This window comes from Chionomys nivalis, chromosome 1, assembly GCF_950005125.1.
Source record: "Chionomys nivalis chromosome 1, mChiNiv1.1, whole genome shotgun sequence".
Lineage (NCBI taxonomy): Eukaryota > Metazoa > Chordata > Mammalia > Rodentia > Cricetidae > Chionomys > Chionomys nivalis.
Genome location: NC_080086.1, coordinates 154,506,105 through 154,522,044, shown reverse-complemented (window position 1 = coordinate 154,522,044; position 15,940 = coordinate 154,506,105). Strand labels below are relative to the sequence as shown.

General features: G+C 51.4%; 1 protein-coding gene across 8 annotated transcripts; it reads left to right on the top strand.

Annotated features, from left to right (window-relative positions):
• Positions 1–6,681: 6,681 nt before the first annotated feature.
• Positions 6,682–13,200, top strand: LOC130889189 (zinc finger and SCAN domain-containing protein 2). 8 transcript variants are annotated; one of them, XM_057792842.1, is made up of 4 exons: positions 6,906–7,786; positions 8,731–9,425; positions 9,758–9,900; positions 11,155–13,200. In XM_057792842.1, the coding sequence occupies exon 2, from the start codon at positions 8,759–8,761 to the stop codon at positions 9,368–9,370; it is 612 nt and encodes a 203-aa protein (XP_057648825.1). In that variant the 5' UTR covers positions 6,906–7,786; positions 8,731–8,758; the 3' UTR covers positions 9,371–9,425; positions 9,758–9,900; positions 11,155–13,200. The 8 variants fall into 8 exon arrangements, with proteins under 8 accessions (XP_057648809.1, XP_057648825.1, XP_057648785.1 ...); XM_057792802.1 differs by having other exon boundaries at positions 8,731–9,597; XM_057792826.1 differs by lacking the exon at positions 6,906–7,786 and adding an exon at positions 6,682–6,761 and having other exon boundaries at positions 8,731–9,900.
• The last annotated feature ends 2,740 nt before the right edge of the window (positions 13,201–15,940 follow it).

Genomic DNA, 15,940 nt, shown 5'->3' with positions numbered 1-15,940 from the left:
TATTTTGGAGATGCTTTGGCTGTAGCGTCACAGAAAGCCACGTAAGGCTGTAGAGGACGCACAAGACCCTTGCAGCCAATGTACTTCTACTGAGGAGCAGAGGCAAGGAGCTTAGTGTTAAGCCTGGCCTGCTCTTTCTTGGTCAAATTATTTGATCCTAAACTGGGTGAAGGCCTGCACTGGGTGAGGTATGCTGTTCTGAGGACCAACAGGATGCCAATCCTTCAGCGCTTTCTGCCATCCCCTCTGACCCACACTGGCAATAGCTTCTCCCCTGCCTCCCTGTAATACCCCTCCCCCCCTTTCCTATCCAGCCTGCCCTGCCCTTTCTTCTCAGGAGATGTTCAGTGTTCTGCATTGTAACAGAACCTAATCCTTCCTTGCTTCTTCTTTGACATCTAGCAAATCCTGAATCTAGCCTGAAAAGCTTACCTACTCCTGAAAGGCACCCTAGGGCACTACCATTTTGGGCTGGAGAGCCATTGCCCTCAGGGTAGCCCTGCAGAAATACCTGCTCCCTGTAGAATCAAGTGGCCAAAAGTGGTGCAGGCAGATACTGAAGAGATGAGATATGCTCAGTCCTTCACCAGAATGGATTCGTTCCCACCAATGACCTGTGATTAAATTTCATTCACAGTGCAGTGTGCGTACACTCGGGTTAATGAGGCCCAATTGTAGCCCCTGCTTGTGCAAGTTGCAAGTTGAGAATTCCTGTTCACTTTTCCTGGGTGACAGAGTCTCACAGGGTCATTGGGCAGACAGGTTCAAATCCCCCCGAGGGCTAACTTACTGATTTATGTGCTCATCAACCAGGTTGCAAAGCATTGGTTCCTTAATGGATCTGTGCACCAGATCTTGTGCTAGATGAATAGAACATGGCCTCTGCCCTCGCTGAAGGACTTCCTGGGGGAATCATTTTAATATGCTGAACAATTTGTCACAGTCTGTGTGCCCCACTCTTGAGCATATGGTTTTCAGCCCTGACCTTGTTAACAAGACTTTCTTACTCAGGATTTCCTCTAATCATCTGCGGTCAGTGATGTAGGCAAGCAGTGGCATTGCCATCTGACGTGAGGGAAAGGGGGTTGGTGTTCGACTTGTCCACCAGGTCATGTTCTGCGTGGATGGCAGGTCCTGGCCTTCTGTCAGCCTCAGGCCTGTTGTCACCACTGTTGTCTGCTCTAAGGGTAGCACAGCACTGCCAACTTCAGTTCCGATTCTTCCTTTGTAAAGTGGGTCAGAGAATATCAAAGAGGTGGCATCAGATTGAAGACAAGCTCATACTTCTCCTAGTGGTTCACAGTGTGGGTACTCTGCAGCACTGCAGAGATTAAGGGGTACACAGGTGCCTGGAGCCAGTAAGTCAGCCAGCTATCAGTCAGTCAGCCATGGAGAAGGACATACAGAATAAAAGAAGGGTAAAAAGCCCCAAGGCAAATTGTATCTGAAGAGAAACAGGTTAATTTAAGTCATAAGAGCTAGTGGGACAAGCATAAAATAAGGCCAAGCATTCAAAACTAATAATAAGTCTCTGTGCCATGATTGGGGAGTTGGTTGGTGACCCAAAAGAAAGCCCACTTCACATGGCAGCCAGTCCATTAGAAAGGAAACAAGAGAAGGTTTTCTATCCCATCCTCTACCAGGTAAGCGGGTACAAGCCTGCAGTGGCCCTGAGGCCAAGTTTGCAAAAGGCTGCATCAGTTGGGTGGGGCTGGATCCCGGACCCATGCTTGTCTTCTGTGAGGAGCAGGCTGAAGGCCGAGTCAGACGAGCAGCTGGTCATTGGTAAACAACAAAAGCAGCAAGTTCGACAGCAAAGGGGAGCTGTCCACTGCCAGGGGAACTGAGTTTCATCTCTTCAGCAGGCCACAGGAGAACTGGGGCCACTTAGGGAAGACCAAGGCTTTCAAAATCAAGTACAATGATCGATGACAGGACAGTGCCATGCTCGCAACGCCATTTCCTAGGTAAGCTGTGCCAGCACAGCAAAAGAAAACACAGCTGTAGGTGGGCATGGAGGACAGGGATGCCATCTAGAACCCTAGGTCTCCTAGGGTTGAAGGCTGAATGAAGGCTGAATTTTGGCTGAGTCACATCTGTCTGCCCCGTTCACGTGCAAGCACCTGCCCCCAGCCCAAGCCCATCTTCGTGTGCTGTGGCCAACACAAGACAGTGTGACTGTGTTCTGCATGCACAGTCATGCTCTCTTTATCCAGGCAGGACAGTGGCCCACATGTGGCCACCACCACCATGTAAGGGTCATGAAGATGCTGGACTCTAGAGTCGAACAAAGGTGTGTGGATCCTTTCTGTGTGGGTGGAAAAGCTGACTCAGTCAGCCCTGATCAAGCTCTGTGTTGTATTTACTCTGAGGCACGGCAGACAGGTGAGTCAGGAAGATCCCTCAGGGCTCTATAGACCACTGCACTGGACATCCCTGAGCATGCCTGCACAGGGATCTCTAGACTCCCATCTCTCAACTCCAAGAGCTCTTTCTATCCCCAGATATCAGGCTCCATGTCTCACCCAAATGCAGACTGTGAATTTCTAAGAGCAGGAACTGTGTTTTTAGCATCCCTGTGCTAAAGAGCCCAGCATGTAGGGAGTCCTTTTTAGCGTCTATTCAGTGAATAATGCATGTCTATGCAGCACATCTGATATATCCATGCAGTCATAGGGACAAGGCGAAAATGAAGAGCTGCAGGCTAAACGACAGCTCCAGTTACAACTTAGAGGGCGTGAGGGGCTGCAGAGGCCTGAGTGTAGGTAGAGGGCTCTAGTTGTGAAGTATCACCTGTTCCAAAGTTCTTTCTTCACCATGGAAATCCAAGACAGGGTCAATACCATCAGTTCAGACCTTTAAACACATGGCAGATCTGCTGAACGTGAGGAACTGGCCCTTCAAGCTGCTACGATTTAGACACAATGTGCCCCTCCTTCAAGGGCGCAATGATTAATTCACTGATGGACTCATACGATGGCAGTGATGGCAGGATTGGGAGGGTTTGGAATGTTGGAGGTGGGCATTAGCTGGAGGAAGTAGGCCCTTTCTTGAGTGGGAGGGGGTGCCCAGGAATGATATACTTTGTCCCAGACCCCTTCCTGTCTTTGTGCTTCCTGTATGCCTTAAGGTGAGCAGCCTCCTTTGCCAGACACTCCTACCACCATAATAGTCTGTCTCACTTTGGGTCTAAAGAGATAGAGCCAGGGCTGAAGAAATGGCTCAGAGGTTAAGAGCACTGCCTGCTCTTCCAAAAGTACTGAGTTCAAGTCCCAGCGACCACATGGTGGCTCACAACCACCTGTAATGAGATCTGGTGTCCTCTTCTGGCCTGTAGGCATACATGCGGGTAGAACACTGTGTATATAATAAATAAATATTTAAAACTTAAATAAAATTTATTAAAAAAAAAGATGGAGCCAGCTAAGCATGGACTGAAACCTAGCCACATACACCCTTAGGATAGGACCGCCTTCGTTGCTCTCAGGTATTTTCACAGTAACAGAAAAAGTGAGTAACACAGACCCTCATAGAAGCCGAGCTCAACAGGGAAAGTCCTCCCCTTCTCCATCCATAGTGCGCATGCTCTTCCAATAGCCATACATGGGGCTTATTAGAACCATAATGGCAACCTCCTAGTGAATGCTTGCCTGTGCTCAGGCTCACCAAGGCCCCAAAGCTTCACCCCCAGAGCTGTCACTGCATCCTTGATTAACACCAGCAAAAGCCAATCTATTTCTAGATTTGGGCCATGGATAAGGAAGAGTGGAGAAAGGGGTGGGGAAAGGCAAGGCCTCTATTTTGTCTATAGAAACATCATTATTACTAGGGTGCACTATTGCCTGTCCCATGTAGCTGTTATATAAAATTCAAGTTAAAATTCAGGAATCAATTGTACAGGTATGGATGCTTGGTTGTTTCATTTTTTGTTTTTTGTTTTTTGTTTTTTTTAAATATTTATTTATTTATTATTTATTTATTTATTATGTATACAGTGTTCTGCCTGTGTGCTTACCTGCACCCCAGAAGAGGGCACCAGATCTCATTACAGATGGTTGTGAGCCACCATGTGGTTGCTGGGAATTGAACTCAGGACCTCTGGAAGAACAGTCCATGTTCTTAACCGCTGAGCCATCTCTCCAGCTTTGAGAAGGGTCTCAAGTAGCCCAAATTTTCTGTGTAGACAAGGATGACCTTGAGCTTCTGATCCTCCGCCTCTACCTCCCAAGTGCAGGGATTAACAGATGTGCACCATAGTGGCCAAGTCTATAGGGTCCTGAAGACAGAACCAAGGACTTTGTACATGCTAGGCAATCACTAGCATCTGGTCAATAAGCTACACCCCAGCCTCCAGGTTTAAGTGTTTAGAGCCACATGTGGCCAGTGGCTATGATGCTGGACAACAGACATTTCATCATCCCAGAAAGTGCTGTTGCATAGAGATCTAGGACATGTCCCCCAAACCTGGAGACACAGGAGACTCCATCCTCTTCCCCCAAAGGGACAATCTAGGAGGGGACTAATTCCCCTCCCTTCATTGTCCTTGGCTCATCCAGGATGGGTGATGACATCATACTATTTGGGGCTCTAATGCTCCTCCCACCAAAAGGTCAAGGATATTTATGAAACTCAGACCATGTTGGAATGTTTCAGAGGTTCCCTCCACTGTCAGCGTTTCCACCAAGCCCCTCAGCAGCAAGGATCTGTTCTCTCTCCAGGTGGGTGCACCTGCTGAGCAGCTGCTCCTCAGTCCCCTGGCCTCTGTATCCCAACCCCCACCTTCTCTCAATCAGCTTTCATGGCAGATTGACCCATGAGCCTGAGCGGTATACATCAAACCCTCCCAAGGAGCCTGACCCCTTTGCTGTCAAATCTGATGTTTTTGTTTACCAATGGCCAGCTGCATTTCATGTTCTTACCTTAGTCTTCCGCCTACTCCTCACAGAAGACAAGAACGAGTCCAGGATCCAGCCCCACCCAACTGACTGGCAGGGTCTTTTGCAAACTCGACGACAGGGCCACTGCAGGCCTGCACTCACTACCTGGCCGAGGACAGGTTAAAAAGCCTTGGAGTTTTGGGTTTTTTTTTTTCCCTAATGGACTGGCTCCCGTGTACCCCCTTAATCTCTGCAGTGCTGCAGAGTACCCACACTGTGAACCACTAGGAGAAGTATGAGCTTGTCTTCAATCTGATGCCACCTCTTTGATATTCTCTGACCCACTTTACAAAGGAAGAATCGGAACTGAAGTTGGCAGTGCTGTGCTACCCTTAGAGCAGACAACAGTGGTGACAACAGGCCTGAGGCTGACAGAAGGCCAGGACCTGCCATCCACGCAGAACATGACCTGGTGGACAAGTCGAACACCAACCCCCTTTCCCTCACGTCAGATGGCAATGCCACTGCTTGCCTACATCACTGAACGAAGGGATGGGGAGGGGGCTGATTGTGGAGACGTGGGCCCTCCAGAATGAGTCAAGCGGGGCCTGCTGACACACTGGTTCTACGTAAACTGAAAGGTAGGCACGACTTCCTGGTCTAGCGTCCCGAACGAGGGGATGTGTTTAGTGTCTCACAGCCCTCTGGAAGAATTCTGCTAGCACACTGGACACTTGCGGCTACGAAGCAGGGAGGACCCTCATGGTATCTCAGCTGGCCAAAGCCCATGGTGCAGTTTTTCTACCTAGAACCTGTTAGAAAAAGCTCTACCTGATCCTGGGAAGCCTGATTTCCCTGTGTGGCAGCTACAAAGGGGTCACAGAGAAACTCGATCAGTTATTCTTCAGTGACTATATCCTTGACATTCCCTCCCTCTCAGGCCTGTTCCCTATCAGTCTTGTGTGCACTCTAAGGCCCTTTCTTAAGTGGTCTTTACTACTTTTATAAAGATGTGGGTGCTGGGAGAAGTTACCTTGAGTTTTATTTTTAAAATCTTTTCCCATCTATAAAACAGGATAATAAAATATTATAATAAGATATAATTATCCCATTTTATAGATGTAAATTGTTACTGGAAGGTCCCATGAGCTAATACATGGGAAACAGTGGTATAAAAAGCCAAGGGTATGGACAGGCAAGCAGTATTATTACAGTGCAGTGGGAAACTGGAATTTAGTGCTATTTTTTGCACCTGCTGCTGCTTCTCTGGATGCTCGCTCTGTCTGTCTCTCTCTTTCATTTGAGATAGAGCCATAGAACTCAATATGTAGACAAAGCTGGCCTCGAACTCCAGAGATCCACTTGTCACTGTCCCTAGTTCTGGAAGTAAAGGCTTGCACTTCTGGGGGGAGGGGGGACTAGAAGCAGCGACACCTTTGGCTTGATCACAATAGACTCAGCTCTGGTGACTCTGAGACTTTCCAGCACTGGGGCCCCTGCGTCTCCTCCTTCTTGCTCCCCTGTTCTCTGGGACTGACGCCCTGTTCCCAGAGACTCAGCCTGCTTGGGACAGGTCCGGGGGCTGGCCAGTCTGCTTCTGCTTAGGGATGAGGGAGACCAAGATGGCATTTCTCCGGAAAGGGGGCTGGCTGGGGGTGGGGGGTGTTGGACCATTAGGGTAACCCCTCCTGCAGGCAATGCATGCCCCAGAATCTGGACCCTTTTCTTTCCTGAGCAGGCGCAGCGCTTGTTGCCTCCCTTTTCCCAGCCTGCCAGGTTGTTTGCGAGTTAGACCTCCCAGCCTCACGGGGCTGCTGTGCGGCTGCGGCGACGCTGGCGACTGCGGCGCTGCAGCAGAGACAAGGGCTCCAGAGGCGACGCCACGTGAGTCCCTGGCTAGGGCCCCAGACTGGAAGGGAGGTTACCGTATTTATTGAGGCCAGCGCGGGACCCTTGGGGGCGGGTCACTGCGGGCTACCGTATTTGCCCGGAGCCATGCAGCTCTTTCTGGGAGTGGTAGTGTCAAGACTTAATTACTTGTTTACTCGGGATCTCGCGGTCCCGTGGGGGGCGCTGCGGGCATGGGGGTGGGTGGATTGCATGCATTCCTTTAGGAACTGGTGCTGGCAGATCGGCACGGTGGGCTGCGGCAACTGGGTAGCAGCCTGTGTATGTTCCTGGGGGTGGGGTTGCTATACATCACATTTCTCGAGGGTCTCTCGGACCCCTGGAATTGGCAAGGCTGTGAGAGGGAGTCGTGCCGGGTGGGGTGAACTCTTGTGATTAATGCAGCGGTTTGACTGCAGGAGGTTTTTCAGCCTTATGGGGGCGGGGAAGAAGGGGCGCAGCGCTGCGGGAGACTTAGCTGTGTTTTCCTTGGGCCGCTCAGACAGAGGGAAAAGCTGCTGAAGACTGCAGAAGTGGAGCAGGTTGGGCTGTGAGTGTGGCACCTGATGGAGGAACTTGGGGGAGGGAGGCAAAACCATGGCCTTGGACCTTCTGGGCCTGGTCAGAGGTCTAGTAGGGGAAGTAGGGAGGTTGCTCAGTGACCAGGCTCAGCTTGGCCAAGGGGACTTTGCAAATGCCAGCACAGTTGTCTGGGGAGGGATTATGGGTGGAAGCATGGCACTGGGTCCTAGTCCCTTTCTCCAGGGTGCCAGTTCCACCCTGGCCTGAAGGTGGGGGGAAGAGAGGTTGTCTCTGAGACCACCCTGCAGGTAGATTGACTGAGGCTGGAAGTGTGGAGAAGACCTGCAGGGAGATTTGAGGGGAACCCTGAAAAAGCTTCTCTGGTGCTGGGGTGAGTGAAGTGGGTCCCAGTGCCCTACAAGGCATGGGAGTGGTGGCAAGACACTGTGCCCTATAGGAGCAGAGACCCTTTGAGAATGGATGGATTTGTGGTGGCTGAGGTAGGTAGGTGTGCATGAATGCATGCATGCGTGCGTGCATGCGTGTGTGAAGGGGTGTTTAGTTGCTGAGCAGCTAATATATGGAATTGTTTTCAATAGTGAGTCAGGAGACTTAGGGCCTAGTCCTGGCTCACCTTGCCTTGTGACCTTGGACAAGTATGTTGGTTTCCTACAGCTTCAATTGTTCCATTTACAAACCTGGGCTCAGTAACACTGTTTTGCCCCTTATTCAAGGGTGTTGTGAGAACAGTGAGAAACTGTTTCAGAAGGACATAACAAGTGACCTGGGATGACAATCTTTAAAACATGCCTGCTGGGGATGTTTGCTGAACACCCATTGTGGTGCTCAGCCTATGGACCAGACCCGGCTGGTTGGGAGCTCTTGCTTTGGCTCAGTGACCTGTAACGTTTCAAGTGTATGATTCGTCTTGTTAGACAGAGGGGACTGCCTTTAATGTTTAACCCAGGGAGGTCACTTTCAAGTTTATGGGGGTTTATTTTGCTTCCTTCTTTAAGCCATCCGTGACCTTCCTTCCTGCAGGTTTCAGGTCACCTCCTACCCTTGAGCATCTGAACGGAGAAGCTGCTCCTGAGAAGTCCCCAACAATATTTAGCCCATGTTTTCTGTGTTGCAGGCACGGGGATTGATGTGTTTTTGTAATGGAAGGTAGCTCTCTGTTCTTGAGGTGCTGGGTTCGGAGTCAGAGGTAGCATGACCACCCTATCCAGGGTGATAATGAAGGGCACAGGGCTAGGCAGCAGACTGCAAGGGGATGCCAGAGAGGGAAGGGCGGTCTAGGAGGTAATGGCTCTTGAGAAGAGCCAAGGACGACAGGCTGTGATGAAACGAAGCTGGGGTTTGTTGGAAGTGAGTGATTCAAAAGGTTGGAGAATGACTGAGCCTGGGTCTTCCTTGATCCCCCTCTCTGCTTCTGCTTCTACAGGGACTGGTGATTGCATCTGGAAGTGCTCATGACAGAGCTGGTGTCCTCCAAGGGAGGGTCTCCTACGGGGGACGGGGAGGAGAGTCTAGGGGACGATCAAGGTCTGGTTATTCACCACCCGGCGGAGGAACAGTCCCACCGCTGCCCACTGTGCGGCCAGACCTTCTCCCAGCAGCCCAGCCTGGTGCGGCACCAGAAGGCGCACGTGGGGGCGGGTCGCGCCGCCGCCTTCGTGTGTCCCGAGTGTGGCAAGGCCTTCAGCGTCAAACACAACTTGGAGGTGCACCAGCGCACACACACCGGCGAGAGGCCCTTCCCTTGCCCCGAGTGCGGCCGCTGCTTCAGCCTCAAGCAGAACCTGCTCACGCACCAGCGCATCCACAGCGGCGAGAAGCCACACCAGTGTGCTCAGTGTGGTCGTTGCTTCCGTGAGCCACGCTTCCTGCTCAACCACCAGCGCACCCACGCGCGTATGCCCACGCCGCACCCGCGCCGTCCCGGTGTCTTTGGGGAGCGGCGACCCTACTTCTGCCCCCGCTGCGGCAAGAGCTTCGCACGTGAGGGCTCGCTCAAGGCCCACCAGCGCAGCCATGGCCATGGGCCTGAGAGCCAGGCGGCCCATTTAGGCCACGTGCTATGACCTATGGAAGGCCTGCCACCATCAACTGCCTCCAATTCAGGAGTCACAACCAAGGGTGCTGAGTTGCTCCCTCTCTGGATGGGCTTATGGGAGAGAGGCAGGGCCAGCCTACTTGGGGTGTTGAAAGGGCTTGAGCCATCCCCTTTCCTTCTTCCCCCTGGACCCTTTGGCTGGTTGCATGAATCTGCTTTGGGCACCTGGTTTGCCTCCTCAGGCTCCTAGAGCAGGTGAGCCCCATAGGGTTGACCCGAGTCCCATGGGGTGTGGGAGTGGTGGGCCTGAGAAGTGGGTGCGCGGTGTTGGCTCTTCAGGTCAGGAGCGGCCCATTCGGCCTGTGTTGGTCTCCATGACGACTTGACTTCTTGCTTATCTCATCTTCATTCCCAGCATGTCAGACTTGAAAACGACCCGGAGAGGGCCACTTTCCACAGTCCCCGGGCCAAAGCTCGGTCCCCAAAGCCTCAGCCTCCTGAAACCACTGCCTGGTGGCCTTGAGAAGCCATTTCACTCCACGTCTCAATTGCTTATCTGTAAGTTGGGGATGAAGATGAGAGACTTTTTCTTTTCCCTGGAGGTTGCGAGATTCGGCTGTTAGCAGAGGGTGAAGTCACTTGTTCAGAGCGTTTTACCAATTAGCTCTGGGCTGTGCTCTGCTCCTCTCTTGGAAGGACCTCAGGGCCAGGCACTTGGAAGCCCACTCTGGTGCCTGTGATAGAGTGTCAGTATGTCTGCACAGACATGCGGGCTCCAGTAGGGACATCCCTGGGTCGGGAAATGACTGGCTCCACCGAAGGGGGTTTGAAGGCCTTGCACTGGGTCCTAGAGACAGAGAATTGCTGTGTGCAGAAGGAGGGCTTCAAGATGACAAGGGTTAGGGTTTGTTCCACAAAGGACTTTGTGTTTGGGAGAGGAGACACCAGACATTTGTAGTAAGTGCAGTGAGCTCAGACCTGTGATTTAGGATAAGAACAGAAGCCCTGGAAGGCAGCTGGAGGGGCAGAGAGCCTTGAGCTTCATCCAGGGAAGGATGATGGAGGCCTCAGCTAGGATGGCTGATCAAGGTCCCTGGTAAGAATGACAACTGGGGGCTTCCAGAACCCCTATCTCCAGGTTGTTACTCAGAGGCTCTGGCCTTTTCTGCCATCTGACAGACAAGGAAACCAAGATTTCCCTAAGCTTGTTCCAAATCACAGTTAATAATTAGTGCTACGGTAGCTCAAGTCTGGGCTTCGTTGGGGATTTTGGACCTGAAAATCCTTCAGCTTTGTTGCTGAGTTATTGAAAATGCAGTGGAGAGAAATGGGCATGTGAGCAGGGGCATTGCCGGGTTTGACAGGTGCTGGGGGCATGAGGTTAGGATGTGTGTGTGGGGGGGTCTGAGAGGGCCCCTGTCCCCCGAGCCTGGGTGCGGTGCTGAAGGCCTGTTCATTCCTTTTGCTCTCTGTCCTACCAACTCCTCTGGAGCCCTGGCCTCAGCTTGAGGTCCTTGGTGGTTATTGCAATGTGGACTAGGATTTGGTGACAGAAAATAAATGTGGCCCTGGGATGTCAGGAGTTCGCCAGTCACTCAAGTATCAGGACTCAGCTATCTCATGTGTGAAATGGCTAAGAATCTTCTAAGAATCTTGGCAGTATCTTGGTGGGGGTGGCAAGAGGATTGTCTTGAAGTTCCAGACAGATTCAGAGTGGGCCATGTGAATGTGCCCCCACAGTCCAGATGGGTGCACAGGCAGGGCCATGGTACTACAATGTTCTGACCATGATCTCTTTGTTTCCATGAACAGACACAATGGTCAGGACCTCGTGACCCAGGACATGCAGGGCACATCTGTGCATGGAGACCAAAAATGAAGTCCCATGGGGTCCTGGCATCCTGGCATGAGAATGTGTCTCCTCAGAAGACCTACCTCTGGAGGTGCCCTGTGTTGGTAAAGCTGGCAATTAGAGGCTGGGTCCAGGCCTTGGTGGAAAAGTTACAGCTGGGCAAGCCTCCTTTTGGCTTCCTGACCCTAGAGTTCAACTCACGTGTGGAGACAGCGCCTGTGTGGAGAGCTGGCTTTCTCTCTTCCAGCCCGGCCCACCACTTGGTTGAAGGGCAGAGACAAGAAGCGACCGGTCTGAGTTCTCGCAGCAAGTTGATGGCAGACCCGGCTTGAGAGACAAAACTTCCCTCAAGATGTGAGCAGCACCCAAAGGCTCCTGTGCCCTTTCTGAACTAGAATGGTTAAGACTTCGGGGACATGTGACCCTTTAAATTCTGATGGAGGCTGTGGCCCTTCTGGGAGAATTCACATACTCATGTAGCTCCCACAATGCCAGGTAGTCTCAGGAGCCTCACGACTCCAGACTGAAGACCTGAGCCCTGGGCGGTTCATCTGCCATCCTTTTCTTACTCCATACAGGTGTGTCTCTCCTCCTGGTCTCTTCTGGTTTGGGAATAAAGACTTCTGAGGCTGAGCCCCTTTTAGTCCGTCCATCCCGTCCCCCCAGTCTAGCAATACATCTGGTTTCTAGAACCCGATCTCCCTCCCCCAGCATTGCCCAAGGCTCCTGGGTTTGGCTGCTTTCTCCATTTCTATGACTGACAGACTGTGGGATTTTACAATGGAGCCTTGTAAGGCTAAAAGGCTCGGCTTGGCCTTGGCTCTGATTTCACTGTGGAGTCTCAAGGGGAGGCTGCACTGCTGAAGGATTGGTGAATCATTTGCTCTGTGTCTGCCCCAGGGAGTAGGGATCCTGTTTCCTTTAGCCACATGCAACCAATCAGGCCTCTTGGCTGCCCAGGTGTATGGCTCCAGGCAGGCATCACCTGGGAATGTGAGGGTAGAAAGGCAACAGAAGCCCTGGGTCTAGGCAGAGGGAGAAACCTGTGGAGTTGTGTGTGTCCCATAAGTAAGCAGGGGTAAAGGTAGGGGATGTGGGTCTTGGGTCACTGTTGGTCAAGGACTCCTGTCTCCACATGTGAGCAAGTCAGCTGGGGGGCCACAGATGTTTCTCTTCCCCAAAATGAACCACCCATTAGGAAAGGGGGGCTCCCTTTCCTGTACTAGGACTTGCTAGAAACCTGTGGATTCCTAACCTAGGGTCTTACTGCCTGCATCTCCCATGCACATTCTTAATGAACCCCTATGCCTTATTCTGGGGTCACTGAGTGCAGGGGAGGCAGTCTCCACACCCCAGGAGCTTTCATGCATCTCTTTTCCTTGGCTAATCTAGAGGAGACCCTCAGCTAATTGCCCAGCTTGTCTCTTCCCTGCTGTGACTCTGTCATGCCTTCCCCTGTTCTGCTCTGAAACCTTCATCTCCCCACCCACCAAACCTCCCTTCCTTATTCGCCAGGGCTGAGCCTCCCAGCCCACCCGGCCTTTGCTCTCTCTGTACCACACTCACGTTAACACGCGGCGTCTCCCTTGTGTACTGTGATGTGTAGTCTTGTGCTCACTGCTTCTGTGTCGTATGTATGCGTGCTGTTTGTACACATGTGCACCTTGGACCCCCAACTAAACTGTGAGCTCCCTGAGGGCAAGGGGCTGTCATTTCTTCTTCAGATCCAGGTGGGTCTAGCACAGGGCTGGGCTCCTAACTCTCAGGAAGACACTTGTCAACGGGCTGATGAAATTAATGTTGGAGGCTGGGGTGGTAGCGGGAGGGGAGCAAGGGTGGAGCACACGTGTAGCTAGCGGTGCATTGGGTTGAGTGGTGGGCTGGCTCCTTGGATCAATAACGGACGCTCGAGGGCCTCAGGGTAGAAGCAGAAGGGACACCCCGCCCCTCAACACGCACCATGCATACACAGGAGTGCACTTGAATGGATGTTCACATTGGATGTTCCTGAGGTTCCTGACATCTGTCGGAGCTGACTCAAATAAAAGTTCTCTACCACAGTTGGTATGTGGAGCAGTCTTTGGGGTACATAGCTGGGAAGAGGGTTGTGGCTTCTCTCTCAGCCAGTATCTTAGCCTCCATCACTTGTGGGAGAGTTCCTTCAAGGTGACATGGACTTGTGTTCAAAGTGGAATAGTAGCCAAAGACTACAGGGAGCAGATCACCAACTACCACACTTAGTACAGGCCTCCCTGTTCAGTCAGTGACCCCAGCATCTCCCAGTCACTCTCAGTCCACAGTGGAATAGCTCCTGCCCAGAGGCTTTGAGGTGACTCCCACTGGCTCCCAAGCGCTGGCCACCAAGAAGATTCGAGTCAGGAGATTGGACTCTAGGGCTGGCCATCAGGCAATTGTCATCCTAACAGAGCCTGCACTCTGACTTAAACTGCGGCGAGAACTGATAAGTCAGATAGAACAGATGCAAATTCAGAGCACATCCGCACCCCTGTCCTTGTCCTAAGGTGGAGCCTGTCACAGACCATGTCCTTTCTAGTGCAAGTGCTGGACGGCACCTTAATGTCTCATTAGTGTGTACAGTCCAGGCCCAACTATGGCTGCGGAGTATTCTAGATTCTGTCATTAACCAAGAAGGGTCATGAGTGGGAAGTCACTCGGGACAGTGCCTGTGAAGCCTGACTCTTGGGTGAGAGTTGGGGGGGGGGGAGAGTGGTCAGGGTTGTTGTGTTCCACTCATGTTGCCTAAACGGAAGGTGACAGCAGGCTCCACCCTTCTCTTACCCATCCCCGTACCTCCCATGGCAGAAGCAGCAGTTGTGGCCCAGCCTCTGTTGGCCCAGGGTAGTTCCTCACTATGAGCTTCAGACAGGGTTGTAGCCTGGCTCAGCCTGAGCTATGGCCTGAGGAGGACCTTATGAACGTCTGCGTCACAATCCTTCAGAGAGTCACAGTGTGAGAACAGGGGAAGAAAACAAGAGCTGAGTGGATTGTGGATAAATCCCAGAGGGTGAGCAGTGTGTGTGTGTGTTCCTGTGTGTTTGCATCCATATGTGTGTGATCTCTGGGCATCACTGTCTCCTGGGAACTTGTTATGTGAAGCCTTGGATCCAACCCCAGACTCTGCTTGGAAACTTCATTTTAAAAAGATGCCACCCACTCTGGGGAAATGTGTCCTTCCATGTTCACCCTCTGAGGAGGATCTTCTGGCTTAGGCATTTCATTGGCCCTCTCCCCTTTGGGTGGGGCAGAGGAGATAGAGATAGGGTTTTCCTCCTGTGCAAGCTTGTGGGATGTAGAGGCAAGAGAGGGAGGATTCAGTACCTTCACAGGGTCCATCTGCCAGGACTCTTACCACTGCCTGATCCTGGGCACTGGCCGTATCAGCAGGGCCCACCCTCACCTGGCTTGCTCAGCCCAGCTTTATGGGAATGAGCTGGGATACAGAGAGAGAAAGGCTAAGAAAATAAAAGGCTAAGAAAATAGCAAGTCCTGGACCAAAAAGTCTTTATCTTTTCTGGAACAGACTCCCCTTGTCTGTACATCCGGCCTCAGTTGCTGTCTTCAGACACACCAGAATCCACTGTCCTCACCCCAAGTAAAAGAATGTCTCTCTGTGTGTGCTCTTGGTGCCCCTTATTCCTTTATAGCTTTGGTGAGTGTTGGCCATTGTGGTAGTTAATATTGTCATCTTGGCGGGACCTAGGCTTGCCCATCAGAAGTCTCTGCGTGCACCTGTGAAAGATTACCTAGGTTAGGATAATTGAGATGCGGAGACTCTTTAACTGTGGGCGGCGTTATTCCATGGGCTGGGTCAGAAGAAGAGGGTGAGCTGAACACCAGCATTCATCTCTCTCGGTCTCTCCATTGCAGATGCCATGTGAACAACTAACTGCCTCCTGCCCCACGCCTTCCTGATGGCCCTTCCCTCTGCTGCCATTTCTTCCCCGCCATGATGGAAAGACTCTTGAACTATAAGCCAGAACAAACCCTTCCTCCTAAAACTGCCTCGTGTCATGTGTTTGTCCATAGTAGTGGGGATGAACACAGACACCAGGGGTTATGGCTGTCCAGCCTGGCGTCGCCACACCCCGCCCCATGTGATAATTGGAAACTGACAGGGAGGGGGCGAGGCGCCAAAATGTAACTGGGTAAATGAATGCAAGATTGTAAAAATATATACAGCTTTAATGGGGAAATAGACTTACAGAACCACAGGTTCCCAGCAGAGAACACCTGGTAGATTTATATGTAAACATTAGCCCGAGGCGAAGATGCCCCCTAATGGGCGGGGCTTATCCCTACATCTCCCCCTTCTGTCTAAATAAGACAGAACTAAACCAAATACAACTATATATAATAATAACAAATAATAAATATAACAAATAATATTGAGAACAAAAGTTTTGCTAAACATACTATCTCAAGGAGTCTAAATAATGTAGAGAGTAACTACAATTATATAATCTTCAACTCCGTCAAAGATCTGAGAAAGGAATAAATATTACTTCACAAACGAGAGATATCGAAAATGTGCAACAAATGACAGAGACAACTGACTACCTGGGCAATCACCCAAAGTCTCGTTTGCAATGTTGAGTCAACCAACTTTGGCTAAGGCCTAACATAACTGACATACCGTTATAAAAGGCAAGGAACTTTCTTATAACTATCCTACCCTGTCTTGGCAGGATAAGACAATCCTGTTCCATCCACTTATGGATATTCTGT

Coding starts and splice junctions, on each gene's coding strand:
- LOC130889189 (XM_057792826.1), top strand. CDS start 8,759: ATGACAGAGCTGGTGTCCTCCAAGGGAGGGTCTCCTACGGGGGACGGG.